Source organism: Dufourea novaeangliae, unplaced genomic scaffold, assembly GCF_001272555.1.
Source record: "Dufourea novaeangliae isolate 0120121106 unplaced genomic scaffold, ASM127255v1 scaffold372, whole genome shotgun sequence".
NCBI lineage: Eukaryota > Metazoa > Arthropoda > Insecta > Hymenoptera > Halictidae > Dufourea > Dufourea novaeangliae.
In genome coordinates, this window is record NW_015374259.1 from 786068 (window position 1) to 803848 (window position 17781).

Sequence of the window (17781 nt, forward strand, 5' to 3'; positions counted from 1 at the left end):
GCATCGTGTATCAACACCTCGATCTTTTTATCCCCGCATCCTATAATTAATTACGTTTTTATATTGAAACTTTCGTTCGACGTGAAGTTTTTTAGAAAAAGTGTACAACACGATAAAAATAGTAGTTTACCCATCTGTTGATGGATTACGGAGCCGTTAACCTGTTAAGCGGAGACTATGACAGATTAAGTTTATGGCTTCCAGTTTTGTTGCATATTTATGCTAGATTAAAGACACGGTTATTATAAATTGTATATATTATATTAGGTGTACCAGTAAGTAATCCACTATTAATTTTTCATAAACTCGTAATACAGTTGAAATTTAAGACATCTTTCTACTCGTTGCTTTTTTTAAAACGAGTACGAACATTGTAGACCGAGGCCAAAGATCACTGAAACAGCATAGATTTCTGGTTTCCTTGGAAAGAAGTACTGAATTTGACAAAATATAATAGATTACTAAGGGAAGGTTGCAGAATTTGGACCACTAGAATATTTTTATTCCAGGCTGATAATAAAATATTTTTATGATTTGAGAGGTAGCAGAAAAAGTGTCAGTACTTGTGCCTTTCAGATAGTGTCACTTATTTTGCCCAATCAAATTAAACACGTCCAATTTTAGCCCAATCAATTTGTCGCATCAGTCTAATCAAAGCAACCCGTTTCCTAAATTGGACCACTGGATTAAAGTGTAAAAATAATTAAGTTTTCTTAAAAACAACTCTAAAACATATTAACATAATAAAGAACCGTTGTTCAAATGTTGTTTGCTCCATACATTTTGCAATTATGAGTAGAGAGGTCACTCCCCACTTTAGGCACCCCCCAAGTCCCTACTCGTCGGATCTTGGCGACACACGTTGACATAGACATAGTGACTATGTAGTGGAAGTGGGACAGTCACAGCATTTGCGCGCACTTCCTGCCCGAAGATAGCAACACAACTCAAGCGAGTGGTGGGGACTGGTGTTATGGCCGAGCGGGCTCGGTTTCCCATCACTGGTCTATGATCTTATTCTTATTGTAATTAAATGTAACTTACTATGTGTTAGTAACTGAAGCAAATGTTTGTTACAGAAGCACGAGCCAGAATAATTGGCACGCCGGACCGATACGTGAAAGTCGGAAGTCATCTCACGCTGACCTGCCTGATGTCCCAGGGGCCTCACGATTTGGGTACAGTGGCTTGGTACCATGGCAGTCAGGCAGTGATGACATCGCCGCATTCCGAGAATGACGTGTCCTCGGGACCTCGTATTACTGTCGAAACTGAGTGGAGTGATGCTCTCACGTCGAAGTGAGTTTTAATTTACTTCATCAATATACATAATGAACAAAGGAATTCTTCGTATTTTAATTAAATTTATTAGATCAGCAGAAGATCAAACGAAAATCAAAGCCCAATACGTAAAACGCAATATGTATAATCCGTATAATACCCAGATATCACCGTACACCCAACGGACGTCAGTTTCATGCCAAGCTTATATCCGAATGTCCTACGTCTATTTTGAACATTCCTAGGATGTTCGTAGAATTTAAATTTCGGATGGTTTCGGTTAGTAATTTTGGCTCAATGTCATTCCGTGCAACGCGATGGAACCCCATGAGCAAGGTGTCATTCTTTGGAGTTTAGAGAATCAATAGAGAAGTGTAACAACATTAGTGGTTTTGTGCAGAGACCTCAGAAAATTTCAAAAAACATTTTTTTTCTTATACTGTCTTTATCCAACACACAATCAGTACTTTACTTTAAGTAAGTGGCTTTTTTAAGCTGCATCTAGCCAACACACAATCAGTATTTTGCTTTGAAAATAAAAATAAACACAATGTACACACAGACCATAACCCCCAGACCTATATTTTCATTATAATTCCGTATAGGAAATTTAACCTTTTATTTATTAACAAGAACTAACTTGATCTAATTTCTACTAAGTGCGGAAATCGCAAGAAAGTTAATCTTCTATTTATTCCACACAAACCAACCTAACCTAACTTCTATCACCTTGCACAGAATAAAATGTAACCGTAATTTTAAACATTTGGAAAATGTTTCTTATACGTTTTTTATACGTGTGCTAAAACGATCGCAAGAGACTGCAGAACCTTACTTTACTGTAGATTCAACTTTGACCAAAATATGCGATAGACCCCTAATAGTAGGTTTCTGCAGAAAAAGCTAGACTTGATTCCGGCGTTCGCTTACGACGTCGCTTTCGAAAACTGGAAAACAGGTGTAAAAGGTGTGTATGAACAGAAAGAGATTACAATTATGGTGATCCTCTGGAATTATCATTAACCCTTTCAATACTCTCGGCGCCTATAGGCGCTCACTTCACTCTGCTCGCTACAAACGGTTGGCATCTATAGGCGCTCATTTCACATTCCTCCCTACAAAGGATTCGCGCCTATAGGCGCTCTAAAATCTAAATAAACAATCATCGATAAATAGATAATATGAGTTTAATGTAGTAAGATTTAGTGTTTTGACAATTTCCATATAATTTCTGAAAAATGCATACTAACGAAGATTTTCATGGTTCATAGCGTAGATCATGACACGTATGTCTCAAAGTCTGCCGTAGCGAAAGGGTTAAGATTAATAGTAAATAGTATATACATAAAGTCCTCGGACTCTTTCATTAGACCTTCTATTATTATGAATCAGATAAAAGACGATTGCTTCGAATTATATTGTCTCCAAATTCAGTTCTCAGAGAGAAGCTCATAGAATAACTTGGCACAATTAATCAACTGGTTGCTGCATGATACGCGTAAATCGCGCAGCGATTCAAAGCAGTGATGGCAGTCGTCGCGAGACAACTAATTCAGGTTCTTGAATCGAGGGGGGAAGGCGAATGGGACGTGAATTCGTCGACGCGAAACGCCGGCCGTCTGACAATCGTCAATCACGTCCAAAAACAGACGCAGCCCGGCTGGAATATTCACGCAACACAGAAACGGCAGGGCTGACAAGGGCCGGCTAGAAATGCAGAGCATGCCCGAACGTCTTCACGGTGCACAGGCCACTTGACAAAGGACTCCCCCTATTTCCTCTCCATTCGAGAGCCAACTGATTATTATACCGCGTACCACCCTCACCAAAATGCATAAAAGAGGGGGAAAATTGCAGTGACACATCAGTATGTAAAAAATTGCGATCTTATGACGTAGAAGGGTTAAAAAGACTTTGTACACTTGGGGAGTCTAATTTCGTATTACGTTCGTATTACACGAGAATGCCGTTCCTATAGGTCGAAATGAAAACGCTGTATTTTGGGAAAATAATTTCTACACAGTGAAAATATGTACCGTCAATATTAAGAATTTTCCCAATAAATATGTGCATTTTTGGATTATATTAATTCTTCGAATACTGTAATTACAGATTCTCAGTATTCACAGATCCTCATCGTCAGTTAGGCCACCTTGAATAAGTTGAAGTTATAGTCATTTTCGGCAATATGGTTAGAAAGATAATGAAATAAATGGAAAATTCAATATCAAGTCTTCTATTTCGCAACTTGGTATACGCAAACGTACACTTTTTCGAGCTACGGTGTTCGACCTCACGGCTACATCGTTTGATCTAGAGCAAAAAACCAATGATTTTCATTTTCTACATGCTCAAAGCTAAAGAAATTTATATAGATTTTGTAATGTCTTGAATAGATTTTGTACAATTGATATTTTTATATGGAATTTTTCTGAGAAAGAATGAACTTTTTCTTCACGTATTCACCATTTCCACACAAATGAATATTTCTGAAAATCCGTATGTATATCTTTAGCTTTGGTATATGGAAAATAAAAATCTTCAGTTTTTTGGTCTAGATTAAAGTTAGTCGTGAGGTGGAACACCGTAGCTCAAAAAAATGTACAAATCACAACGAAACATCAGTATCCACATGATACTCATCTTGGTTGCTTCAGAAGTTTCTTAAAAGCGATATAGGTAATTAGACTGACATTAAAATAGTTGTTTCTCCAGGTGGCTACGGAACACTGGAGGGGTCGAGAGAGGACAGGGTCACCTTACGTAACCATTAAACCGATTGTTATTAGTCCCGTGGGCGTAATACGTTGCAAGGACGTGCGATGAAACTAACTATCGAAGTACGGGAAGGAAATGATTAATCAATAATCCATTGGGAACACGTTAGCGAGACTTCTTTACGAGCCGCACTGTCGACTAGTGCGTCTGGCATCAACTTGTTTGTCGTTACTCGCAGAGGAAATTGTTTTCGTTGCTGTTTAATTTTATCCGACACGATGTTCAACGCGCATTTCTAGCGTTATAACTTTCATGATTATTTTTACTACTGGTTTTTCACTGTTCGTTCATCGTTGATCACCTCGAAAGAAGTAGACTACCAGTTAGGAGTATATGATCAGGTTTTACAGTTCATGAAAGTGTAAAAAATTATATTACTGGAAGTTTAGGGAATTTACGAAGTGGAAAATTACGAAGTAGGTATTAAGGGGGCAGACTCCTTCAGGGCCAACTCCAAATCGATAAAAACGCTGATGTAAACAAACGATTACTAGAAAATTCTTTTGGACTTATCCCGCATATAAATTCAATAGAAAATCCAGTTTGGGAAGAAGCAACAAAAGTTAAACAGTACCTGTCGTCTACCAGTAATGCAGTGCCTGAACTCGTCACGTTGACCTCCTTCAGTGTAGTAACACAAGGATGCGTACACTCATGGGATCGATCGTTGATTTCCGTCACAGTATAAACTTTACTGGCGAAAAACGCTTTATAACAAAAGTTTCTTTTATTCTTTCACCGTTAGCGGGTCCTACCGACTGCGCCAATTTTATGTTGCAATCCCTTGGGTGAATGAATTGTACTCGTTGTTTAACAGTTTATTGCTTTATTGTATCGTTACACTTAGTCACAGTCAAAGATGTTTCTTACTTGAGGGCTCAGAAAAGTCTGCCAAAAAGGCACCGTGGAAAGCGAAAGATGGTCCTAAAACAGGAGTGGTTTTCCCTTGGAGGGGCTTTAGCTTTTTTAGCTTTTGTTTATTTGACTGCAACACAGTAACCATTCAATCCTATTTAGTAAAGGTATTAATGTGACGGATGTTCGGTTTCATAAAAAATTTCGGGCTTCAACTAATTTTTTTACAAACTTGATTACGCTATCTGTTAATATATCGCAGTTCCACGATAGTATTATAGTGGTATGCAGATTGGTTTAGTCTGCTTTTGACGAGAAAACCATTAAATCGTGTGATATTTGACCAAATGTGACTTGAGCAGCCATCTTGTATGTTTGCATCGGTGTCTGTCTCAATCGTACACTTTCTAAAATTTCAATTCTTTCAATATATGGTGTTTGTTGGTGTTTCTAAGGACCAGACAACCCTGTGGTGAAATCGTGAGTGCAATACCCGCGGAAACCTCATTTGTGCAATTATCGTGGTGGAATTTGGATTCTACGAAATCGATTGTCTCTCTTCTGCATCGCACATACATATACGATTCTCGTTAACTGTGTGAGCGCTCGTACACAGCTACGGACCACGGAATCTCCCCCCTTAATTTTGGGATATTCGTGTCATAACATTTGAAGCTGTTCTGGTATATTAGTCTCGTTAAATGACTGAAATAATATTTTCTTCCTTTATTAATTAACGACCTGACCTGTAAACTTCTAGCCAATGTAATCTTTACTTAAATTCTGCTAAAGTTGAGTATCTTCAAAGAAGTAATTACTGTTGACTGTTTAGATAAGAATTCAATCATTCTGTATAACAGTTTCATGATTAAAACAGTGGCTTTTCAATTAGATTATCACGGTAAATATTTATTCAGATAGCAATAATAAGTATGATCGGCCGATAGCCGAAGGACCCAGCGCGGTCTTCCACCACAATGCGATGCCAGGTTTGTTTAGTCTCAAGCACCTTCTTCCAAGACCGCACACATTCTAAATAAGTACCCAAGTCCATAAATTCTGCAACGGTCAGTAAGCGACAGGCCAACCACCTTCGAAAATTCGCTGGCGCTAACAGATAAAACTTGTAAAATATCCAATAATTAACTCTCATACCCTTCAATTTTTATTATTAAATAAACAAGATTTCTATCGGAATTTTAACAACATTATGTCCCATAGAGAATTACAATTTTTGACATCATTTGACATACGTGCTCTTTGCTCCAAGTGAAAAAATAACAAGCGACCGTTGGCAGAAACAGCAGAAATATCGGGTGTCACAGGCAAGCGTCGTAAAATAAATCCAACGATCATGTTCACCTAATCGTATTATCCTTGTGGCAGGGCTGTACATCATTCCTTTCACCGTCGTAATAATGGCTCCAAACGCTTCTCCCGGCGCAACATACACGATTCGCTGCACACACTGATATAACGGGAACATTGTGTCCGGCGTGAGTAAAATAAATCGTTTCCTTAAAGAGAAACAGTTTATTCGTGGAAAGTGTTTTTATATTTCAATTTAGTCGATAATAGTTCGATGTTTACTTTCTATTCTTAAAATTGCTAACTGTCAACGACGCGTATAATAACAACCATATTTAGTTGGGCAGAAATTAAACATCTTCTTAAACTCAAAACATGTACAAATAAGCTTTCTAAAAAACATTGTATTAATGGCATGCAAAAAGAATGGCCCTTTTTGCATCGAAAATTTTTAGTAACAGAAAAACTGCCGAAGATGTACGTGTTTCTATTTCTATCACGTTGATAAATGCATCAGCCCCGCGAAATCGACTGCACCATGCGTGACAAGCCAATGTTTAAAAATCACTTTTCAGGAACACGGTTCAAATATTTTTTGACAACGGGAATACCAGTATTTCGTTTTATTGCAGATTGAGAATCACCCATGCGAAACTAGAAGATTCTGGAAACTACAGTTGCGTGCCTACTGTTGCGGAGAAAGCCAGCATCAACGTACACGTTCTCAATGGTGAGTGAAATATAAAAATTCTACGGAACATTCTTCCTGATATCGTGTAATCTACACAGTACCGTGATTAATCTATTCCACACCACGTTTGACATTCCCGCGTTACATTGCCTATCATTTTGATGATGAGACTTCCACCTTGATAATCTTTTAAATAACCGAATTGAACGTTGAACGTCAGAATTGTTCGTCCGTTGACGATTCGCCAACACTGTCCAACAAAATTACTTTTTTCTGATCTGCAATATCCATTGGGAAATCCTTACAGAGTTTCTCGTCCAGATCACGAATCCCGTAGCAGAATTTCTCCATTTCCGTCGGTTTTTGAAAAACATGAGCCTTTGTAAACACACCCGATTTTGGCAAAAAATGACGTATTACGTAAAAATTAAAAACGCTAGAAAGTTTAATTTTATCTTGCAAGGTATAGGAGCGTTTCCTGAATATATCAATCTATATATTGTAGTTATAAAATTGTGTAATTTTTAATACTTATAAATTGCCGTGAATGATTAAAAAAGATCCGATGTGCGTACTTTCTATGTACTATTTTTGCATTTTTACGAAAAATTCTTTGCCTAGCACAAATTTACTACATAGTATCGGATTCTGTAACCATTTCTGAAGAAGAAGCCATCCAGAAAAAGTTTCGGAAGGGTTTTTAATTCCAGCAGGTCGGGAAAATATCCGTCGGCAACGTGTGCACGGTGTTTTCCGCCACAGAGCCATTGCTCGCTTTTATTTTTTTTTACGGGGGAAAACCTTGCAAAGGTGCACCGCCTCCGCTGGGGGCGGAGACGGCCAATATGGGATTTCACCCACTAAAAAACCCCCGGTGACCCTCAGGCGTAGGGCTGGCAACGGGATCGCTCAGCATAACCGCGATCAGCCCCGCCCATTGCCCTCCCCTATAGGTGTTTAAGGAAAGGGCTCTTCTCTGGAGGGGGGCGATTGCTTCCCCTCCCGGGATGGCTATGCTGCCGTTCCCCCACCTCCTACCTACAGCGCCGTGGGGTCACCTCTCGACGCTGTCCTCTCGTGGGCCGACCGCGAAAGGAGGTGGTACCCCCAGTACCACCTCCTCTGCCCGGTTGCCCCGCGGGCGACGCGAGGATCGTCGCGGCTGTGACCCTACGAATCGCGCCACCCGCGGAGCAACGGCCATTGCTCGCTTACTTCAACTCATCAGTGCCGTAGCTACGCGCAATAAACACTGATAGGACCGTCCATTAGGCATCCCCTTGCCATATGTACAGGGACCTCCCGATTGTTGACTGACTGTTCATCCACGATTATTGTCTAGACGTCATCTTCATTACTGCGGAGGCCGTGGAACCCGTCAAGAGTATACTTCCCATTCACGAGCCGACGACTGAACATTGGGAGCCCACAAAAAGGTTACATTCCCGGGTTACGGTGAGATAACACTAATGCAACGATGAAACTTCTCTATTTTTTATTCTTTGTTAATGAAACTTTTACTAGTATATTGGTGAGATGTTTCTGATACCCGGGAATGTAATCTTTTTTTTGCTCGTGATTAGGAAGTCGTCTCGGCACGCCGCGCGGGGGCAATAATGTACATATGTGCTCGATGGATTCGACGGACGGAGCGGGGAAATGTACGACGATTAGTCGAAGCGTTTAATTATTAACTAGATCACGTCCAGTCACACGTATCTTTATTATTAGCTGAAACGGTACACACACACAATCGGACTGTGTGGTCGGTTATAATGTGTATATATCTCTCTGTTTTTCACTCGCTTGTCATTTTCTATGTTCGGAATACTACAAAGGCGAATTGCCGAGGATCTTCGGAAAAAAAAAACGTATTTACGAGGGTCAGAAGCGTTTCGCATATTCCTCGATTATTGTCCCCGCACGAGCAATGTTATCACTATCGAGTGATTTTAAATGAATAATCAACCAAGAGATACAAAGCAACCCTTTCAATCCCTCCAGCGAACCTTTCGATGACAGCTACAGGCATATTGCTAATTGAAGCAATCTTCAAACTATCAAACTATCTTGTTTGACTTTACTTGTTGCGAGCTGTCGGTGATGTTTCCTGATAACTTGTACCTGTTCGGGACTCGTGCACGACGCTATGTAAACTCCATTCATATTGCCATGCATATAATATGGTCTGCAAGTTTGACACTGATGATACGCGAGTATTTCACATAGAATACGATACGCCAGTGATAAACTTTCATGAAGCGTGGCTGCAAATAAAAATTAACATTTTTAGAAACATTACGTACATGTTACATATATGAAACACTCGTTTCTCGTTCTACGACCTGTTAGGAAAAATAAAGTATCAGTTCCTCCTGCGATTACAATGTATTCATATCTTGAGTTAACAGTGGCCTTCTACATTTTTATACATTGTACAGGCTGTCCCAAAAAGATGGGACAATTCGCAACATGCTCATGCAAATACAAATCGAAAAGTTCTTTACCATTTTGTAATTTAAAGCTTCGTTTCCTAGATATTAGCAGTTAACGAACTTACACGTACGCACAGACAGAGTTAACAAGCGTACTACCTAAGCCACTGGCCTCTGTTACTTGACTGTGTCGACGCTACGTGTAGCTGGTATAGCCCACTGCTCAGCTGATCATTGCTAAGTCGAGTTCGTTTAACTGTTGACATCTCGAAAATCGAGTTTTAGATTACAAAACGATAAAGGACTTTTCGATTTTTACATGCAGGAGAAATATCCATGTTGCTTCTCGTCCCATCTTTTTGGGACACCCTGTATGCTGAAGACAAAAAAGGACATCACTGCATTGGTGGGCGTCACAAATGCAGAAAAACAGAGAAATATACAGTGACTACTTCCTTTAAATTGCACACAGATCAAAATCTACCCCATATAAGCAGGGCGAGGGTTAAAAGTTTTAACTTAAAACGTATCACGATGCTCGGGGCCAAGCGTTCTCGATGAGATTTGACAGGCCCTATGACGCCTTGCGTTCCTGTGGCTCTAGGTCCACGGCGATCGGTGCGTTTGACAGATTAATTAGATTGCGTGCTTTTTGCTTTCTTTTTTATCGAGGATGGTTTAGTGTACAGTGCGTTGAGTTAGGTGGGGAAAAACGATCGAAAGGAGCCCGGACACACCGATCCTCCTCTTTTCCCTTTTGCAAGACTGGGAGGATAAGATTGGTTTGTTTTTAATGCGATCCTTGACGAGACGGGAATCCGTTTTGAATAGCTGATGGACTCGTGATTGAGGGTTTGACGACTGATGGCTTCGGTTCAGTTCATTTGGCGCTTCGCTTCTTTTTGGAGGATCGGATCGAACGTTTTACCGCGATTTCATTCCGTTGAAAACCGAGTGGATGTGTACGTGTAATCGTAAATGCATGTATAAAGATTGAACAACTGTTAGAAAGATCCAGTGGTGATTGATGGAAAATTTATGTTTCTGCATCTACACTCGGCTCTAAAGAATTATGGGATTGCTAATGTAGGTGGTTCTGTTTGCACACACCTGGCGAAAGGAATGAAAGGAATAGTATAGGTTTGCAAAATTAATGTTTTCCGCAAAGTACTAATATAATTAACACCTAGTTATATCTGTATAAAGAAGCTTTTCGATCATTTTATATTGTATTGATAAAGAGAACGACTGCAATGTGTATATGACCCTTTAATTGATTTTAGCAGTATATGTGTGTTACGCGATCATGCTTTGTCACAGATATTTGCTTATTCATAAGGAAATGTGATGAAAGAAAGGATTATTTAAAAACTCTGACTTAATAATAACGTTAGAAAATAGTACATTTTTGAACGGCTTTTTTGCTTGGCTACCTATAATAATGTAATAACAATTACAGAGATTATAATCATAACAAATTTTATTTATATTGGAGTTCGTTGAAGTTATTTTTTTTTAACATTTGTCATACAACAGAAAATTAATTAAATCTATACTTTCTTCGTTAACTTATACTTGCTCTTGTTAGCATGTTTCTCTTACAAAGCTTTCTTATCACCCTTGTGCGTAAGCTGTTATTAAGAAGTTAAAATTAATATAAATACTATGATGAATTATTTAGACGTACAAAGAACGTTGTTTGAAGTTTTACTAAATTTAAATAAATATTTTCGTTTTCCTGTGTTTAATATAACTTTCATAGTAATTTACAGTATATGTGGTAACCTTTTCCTGAAATTGTATTCATGAACAACATCATTCCTGTTCCTCAAAAGATTCTGATTTTTTCCAAATAGGTACATTTTCTATTGTTTCAATAATCAATCACACTTTGCTTACTTAATTGAATTAAACAGTTGCGTATGTCATATTTATAGTTTTCTTACATATGTCCGAAAATCATGAAAATTTATATTTCTAGCTTATTACTACATATATTTATTTATACTTATGAAGATGACTGCTGCAGTATCAGTTACTGGAATATTCTAGTGTAAGCGTCTATAACTTTTTGAACTTCATACACTACAGAGACAGTGCGCACAGTTTTCAATAAATTTAAAAAGTTGCGATTCTAACGATATTATAAATAATGCTTGATGTTAACACTCGATGCACATACATATTCTGCATTATTGCGTATTCTTTACATTTTGTTACATAAATTTGAATAAAAACGCATGGTAAATTCGACTATTTATTTGTAATTCTTACAAATAATAGATATATTATCTATTTAGTCAGTTTTACTCAAACAAAATAGAAATTCGTAGAAAAGACAAAGGACAAACTTTAAAATCGAATATAGTATAATTTAATAAATAAAATAATTAAAACACCCAGTGAAATAAAACAGTCCTCAATAGCCACTCCTAGAATATTGAACACGGTACAATGAATAATTGTCAACAAATTCTAAGACAAATACAGATTATTAATTAAAACCGTGACATGAATGATGGCAGAGAAACAATGTCAAACGTTTAGAATAGTTGATTTAAAAAGCAAAAGGACGGAGTCTGGCAACGCACAGAAACGCTAGTAACTCTTCTCCGATTAATCTTCATCAAAGCCAACCCAATCGAAAATCAAAGTCAAACGCCATCGATACAGGTGCGTAAATTTTTCATCGATTGAACATCCAATCGAGTCGAACGAAACTCATCGAAGCTGGCGCTCATCGGGCGAGTAGAAGACGAGGGAACGTGGAGAACCTAAAGACTTAACAATATTAGTAGCGATTCCTACAACCTTGCAAATCACTCAGACGTCTGCTCGGTAACCTTTAACCCCTTAGACGAGGCACATACTGCCATGGCGTCTCTGTGCTATCACCCACAACCACCGCCACTTCCTTACACAACTACCACCCACCCTTGAACTCCACTCACGAACCACTTCTGGCCCCCTTAAAACTGATTCTGCGAAGAGCAACCTCGCTACTTAGACAGAGCATTGAACATTATCTGTTAGAGTTTAAATATAGATATATAAAGGATACAAATCGCAGATAGCAATTACTATTGGATGACCAACCTTCTGATTCATCAAAACACCCTAACTGATAAACACAATCGAACGGCTGCTTATCTTACAATTTGTCATACTCGATTCTCAAAGTCCAAAATCCTGGAGGAGGCTAACTGACAAGGAGTGTATTTTAGGTGTCCGCCTCCGATTGCTTTGATTTTCGGATATGTTTTAGAGGACCGAAAAATAAGAGATACGTATTTTTTTATAGCGGCCCGTTTTCATATTTAGGGGGTGAAACCACCCCTCAAAGTTTCGACCCGGAAGTACTATCTCGAAAACCAGAGGAGATACATGAAAACTTTCAATTGGTGGCTTTCATGGTTTTTATGTACAATAAACTGGTGTTAACAAATTGTCAAAAATACAATTTGTTTATAACAAAAAAATATCATTTTGAGAACCTTTTTGGAGGAAACTACGTGTATATCTCACAAGGGAAGGCACGGAAGTGTCCCCCTCCGATTTTGATGAAACTTCGTATGTCTGTTAAGCAGTCAAAAATAAAGGACACGTATTTTTTTTATCGGCTGAGACGCGACTTCAAGGGGTGAAACCACCACTCGAAATTTCTATCCGAAATTTTGTTGTTATAAACAAATTATATTTTGGACAATTTGTTAGCACCATATTATTCTACATAAAAAACCGCAGACCTCGTCCATTAGAAGTTTTCATGTATCTCCTCTGGTTTTCGAGATAGTACTTCCGGGTCGAAACTTTGAGGGGTGGTTTCACCCCCTAAATATGAAAACAGGCCGCTATAAAAAAATACGTATCTCTTATTTTTCGGTCCTCTAAAACATATCCGAAAACCAAAGCAATCGGAGGCGGACACCTAAAATACACTCCTTGTGAGTCACCCTTAGCTAAGGGCCAATGCAACCTTCTCCCCGCCACAAATATGTATAAAACTCCTTAAAACAAGAAGCGCGCAATTTTTTCTTAGTTCTGTTCCTGGCGATCTATAGTTCACGTGTTTCTGTACGTTGCAAGACATAGGTGTATCCGGAGTAGTATATTTGAACGTTCCCGAAATATATTGTATAATTAATATAATACAATCGGTGTCCTTTCGTTCCTCACCCGGATTCCAATATTACACGGGCTTATAACAAAAGAGAGAAAGAAAAATAATATGAAAGAATGAAAGAAAAATAACACAGGTGAAAAATAGGATTATGAAGCAATGTACTACAACGACGTGTCTGTTCTCCACGAGCATGTTTTCGACAAAGTAGGTAATCGTTCGCAGGGAGTTCACACACCTCTTATGGCCATTAACATACCTACAAGGTCTGCCACTGTTCCTCTCGTGATAAATACAAATTTCACTTATTTCGACGAAGAACAATATTCTATATGGTCGAAGCAATCAATACCAGTCTTTGGTGCAATACGATCGCTGCTCCTCGCACTGTTTTGAATATTTTATTCAATTCTTATTTTATGCAGGGCGTTTTGGGATTGTTAATGATTCGCTTTATTTTAGTAGACTAGTAGTTAATAATAATAGTAGTTAGTAGTTAGTAATAATAATAGTAGAAAAATTTCCTTTATAAGTACTACTGAATAATTCGATCCTTTTCAGGTATCAAATAGTGATTCTGTTAAGTGTACCACCTAAATTGCTTGTGAACTGTTTGTTATACGAAAAAATGTTTGAAAAGAAAATTATATGGTATCGAAAGGGCTATACGATGTAATAATTAGTTTGTTACTATTTCGTTATTTTACGGAGATACGTCGGTTACCTTGAGTTTTTTTATGGTAACGGGGAAAATTTGGCTTTGCATTTGGAAAGAGTATTGGATTTCGAGGAAAAAACTATTAGAGTAGATGGGTCCAAAAATAAATAATTACCGAGATATTATTCTTTAAACGATTTTTACTGGAGATATCTAACGATTGTCGCAAACATTAAGATACACTTCCTGGTATAATAAATGTAAACAAATAGGCGAGGTCAATATCGTCGTTCGTAAACACCGACGTACACTGAGTGTTGTACGGATAATTGATACTACTGAAGTACGGTTAGGAGAATTAATAAAAAGTAAAGAGATAAATAAAATTGAAATAGGAAACCTACGTTTACTAAAGAGAAAAATAAATTACTTAATAAATTAATTTAACAACTTACTTTTCCCGTAATTTATTAAATTGCTTTAAAATTTTAGTCCATGAAGATGCGAGTTTCTGTAAAATCCGTGATCCGAAATCGTATACTGTCTGTGTAAAATACCTTATCAGTCAAATATTACGTCCATTACATGTAAAAGTTATTTTTTCAACTCACGGAATAATCACCAGAATTTAGAAGCGCAATCACAAAATCGTGACTGAAGACGAAATTCGCATGTAAACAACGTCAGAAATAGAAAGTAAAGAACGTAATGCATGTAAATATATACGGCGGATATAATGCGCGTGGCCGCTACATCCCTGAAAAATGCATGCTTGTGTTAGATACGGTTTCACTGATGCATTTCTATGATAACCGAATGCAACAACCGAGGGTGTCCCAGGACACCTGGAGATACTTGGCAATTCGATTCGTAGTCGCTGTGTGTCTATGGAACCGCTGTATATCGAATACCCTTGGTAGACTCGAAACACTCCCCATATTTGAGACGCTTTTCCCAATAGAAACTGCGAGGTGACTTTAAACAGTACTCGAAAATCGAAATGATTTGATTCCTTTAGAAAATATCTCGTATGAATGAAATTAGTCGAGAAAAAAGGGATTATGCTGGAGCAGTTGAAATATTGATATATGCTTGTAAAACACAGCAAATTACTGTGTCGAATGTATCATTACTAACAGATGTTAAACATGGGCATAAGGATTTCGTATCCATCAAAGTCCTGTTTGCAAGGGGATATGATTCAAATATTAAATATATCGTTTTAAATTTGCTTAACGCATTTGTGGAATTTAGTACGTTAAACTACTTCGATCTGAGCATAGAAATTTTGATTATCTCACGAAATGCTCTTTCACTTTCAATTTAGTATGCATCTTATTTTGTATACTCAGTATAATTTTGCTTTCATATGGCAGTTTTATATAACTATTTGGATCCAAAGTGAAAACAAATTAAAGGTTAATGATATCGTTTAAAAGTATGTTCTTAAATCAATTTTTTAGAGTGAATTAATATATTTATTATTGATCCTACTAGTGGACCAAATGGATGCTTATTTGCTCAGATATAAGTCACTCATTAAAGATAAAGTAGACATTAATTTTCACATTACAAACTCATTGAAAGTGTCGAATAACTGTAATCTAACAAATATATAAATTCCTTATACAATACCTGAGTAATTAATTCATAATTATAGCAATACTTATATAATTTACGATGTAAAAGTGGAGCAAAGTATACGATCTGTTCCACGCATCACATTTTGTCTAAACAACGCAGGTATTCTAATACTTCTGAACAAAAGTCTACTGCAATCTACCCAAATTAAAAAAAGAAATAAAGCTGAAATTATAAAAACGTGTTAGTTGAAACAACGTGACTGATATTTTCCACTCGAGAGACTGCATTCGAATTAACCAGGCAATGACTACAAAATTCTTCATCATCGGACAAAAGCCGAAGAACAAATAGGTTATAAGGAACTGACGTTGTTTCCCTTGACGAAAAAAGAAATCCGATATTCGATCAATTGATTCCGTAGAGACGGTGTACAAAGAAATTTCATGATTCGAAAACCGGCTTGGAAATCTTTCCCCTCGCTGTTTTTTTTTTTTCTTCCTCCGTGGTGGGAAACGGTAAAATTCCCGGGAGAGAATGGCAGGATATCGAAATCAAATCAGGGCCAAGTAGATAAGCAGCACGCCGAGCACGTAGACAGAAGAGCGTAAACGCGCGCCTCGCACTTCCGTGGCCAAGTACACGCAAACGACTTTAGCCACTCGAACCTCTATTGTGCTAGGGAGGGACCGGTCGATCCGTACTTTTCATCACTACACCGTTGCACAGTGGTACAAAATGCCGATTTAAGAGATCAGAAGATTAATTTGGGTGTAAGAATGGAAATTGCAAAAACAAACTGAATAAGCATCTATTTAATGTTCATATTTATTAAAAGAATACAACATTAATTAGTAATGTCTTTTAATAGTAATTTCTTCATAAACAAAATAAAAAAATTTGTTTTTGAGGGAGTTATCATTGTCAATTACAAGATCTCTTATACCATAAGAGATTACAAAAAAATACGTGTCAAATATTGGGCTGTCCCGTAAGTCCTTGCCACGTTCGTTGCTTTACGAATGTTTTTGTTTTTAAATCGAAGCAAGCTCGAGAAGTTTCCAGAAAGTTCTAGAAGTCCAAATGACACTTGACTGAACGTTCTCGAAATGAAGTCAAAACTGATTTAACGAAATTAACATCTACAATGACAGAGGTAATTGAATATCCACCAGAGGAGGCTGTATCGCTGTATATTGATGGAGATTATTCGAAACATTCCTACAATGTAATGTCATTGAGTGCTAAGGATCTTTATGCAGATGGTATACATCCTGCATACAATACACTTCTTCGAGCGAAAAAAAGATTGTTATCCGTCATGTTCTATCTGTATTATACTGACACTTCTGCTAAAGTAAGTGTTAAGGTTTTATGAAAATAGAAATTATGAACAACACCCTCACCTAAGCTAAACTGAAACTAGACAAAAGCTAGACTGAAAACAAACTAGATAATGCGCAAAATAAAGATCGGAGTATCGAAGATATCTTAAAAGTGCACAGAGTTGCGAGTTTGAGACGCGAAAAAGAGAAACGTGGTAACACAATGAACTGATTATAATAAAGTGTATTATCTAGTCAGTCTATCGCTCCACACCTTTACTGTATTCGTTCGGCAGTACAGTAAACGGAGACGGCTCTTAATTGTATTATCGTTTTATTGTTAAAGTGTTGTTTATTTAAATTGTACTGTAAAACAGTGTGCCGTATTAAACGTATTATTACAAGTCTAACAAAAGTAAAAGTCTTACAAGCTTTATTGACTACTCTTTATACATATAGCGACCAAGACAATGCAAGGAGAACATCTCGTTATTGGTGACTTCTACCACACGTGGTCGCAATGTATGCGATCTTATGTAATAAGATTAATGCAAGGTTGAATAAGCTTCAATTTTCACAGGTTAAACAGATCCAGTATATTCAAATTTCTTCGGCAAAAAGTGCGTCTAATTATGTAATCTGAAATTAATTATGCAATTATTGAAACATGACGATTATATTATCAGTAACGAGGCTGTCACATTGAAGACAAAAAATTCTTAATTTTCACACTATTTAAAAATTTAAAA

At 37.5% G+C, this 17781-nt stretch overlaps 1 protein-coding gene across 1 annotated transcript in view; it reads left to right on the forward strand.

Moving 5' to 3' along the window:
- The first annotated feature begins 1084 nt into the window (after positions 1 to 1084).
- The window catches only part of LOC107192634, a 39040-nt gene continuing 22343 nt past the window's right edge, over positions 1085 to 17781 (forward strand). Inside the window, exons 1-2 of the mRNA XM_015581940.1 lie at positions 1085 to 1299; positions 6855 to 6952. Of these exons, the coding sequence (XP_015437426.1) occupies positions 1154 to 1299; positions 6855 to 6952 (244 nt within the window). The 5' untranslated portion in view covers positions 1085 to 1153. The remainder of the gene's footprint in view (positions 1300 to 6854; positions 6953 to 17781) is intronic.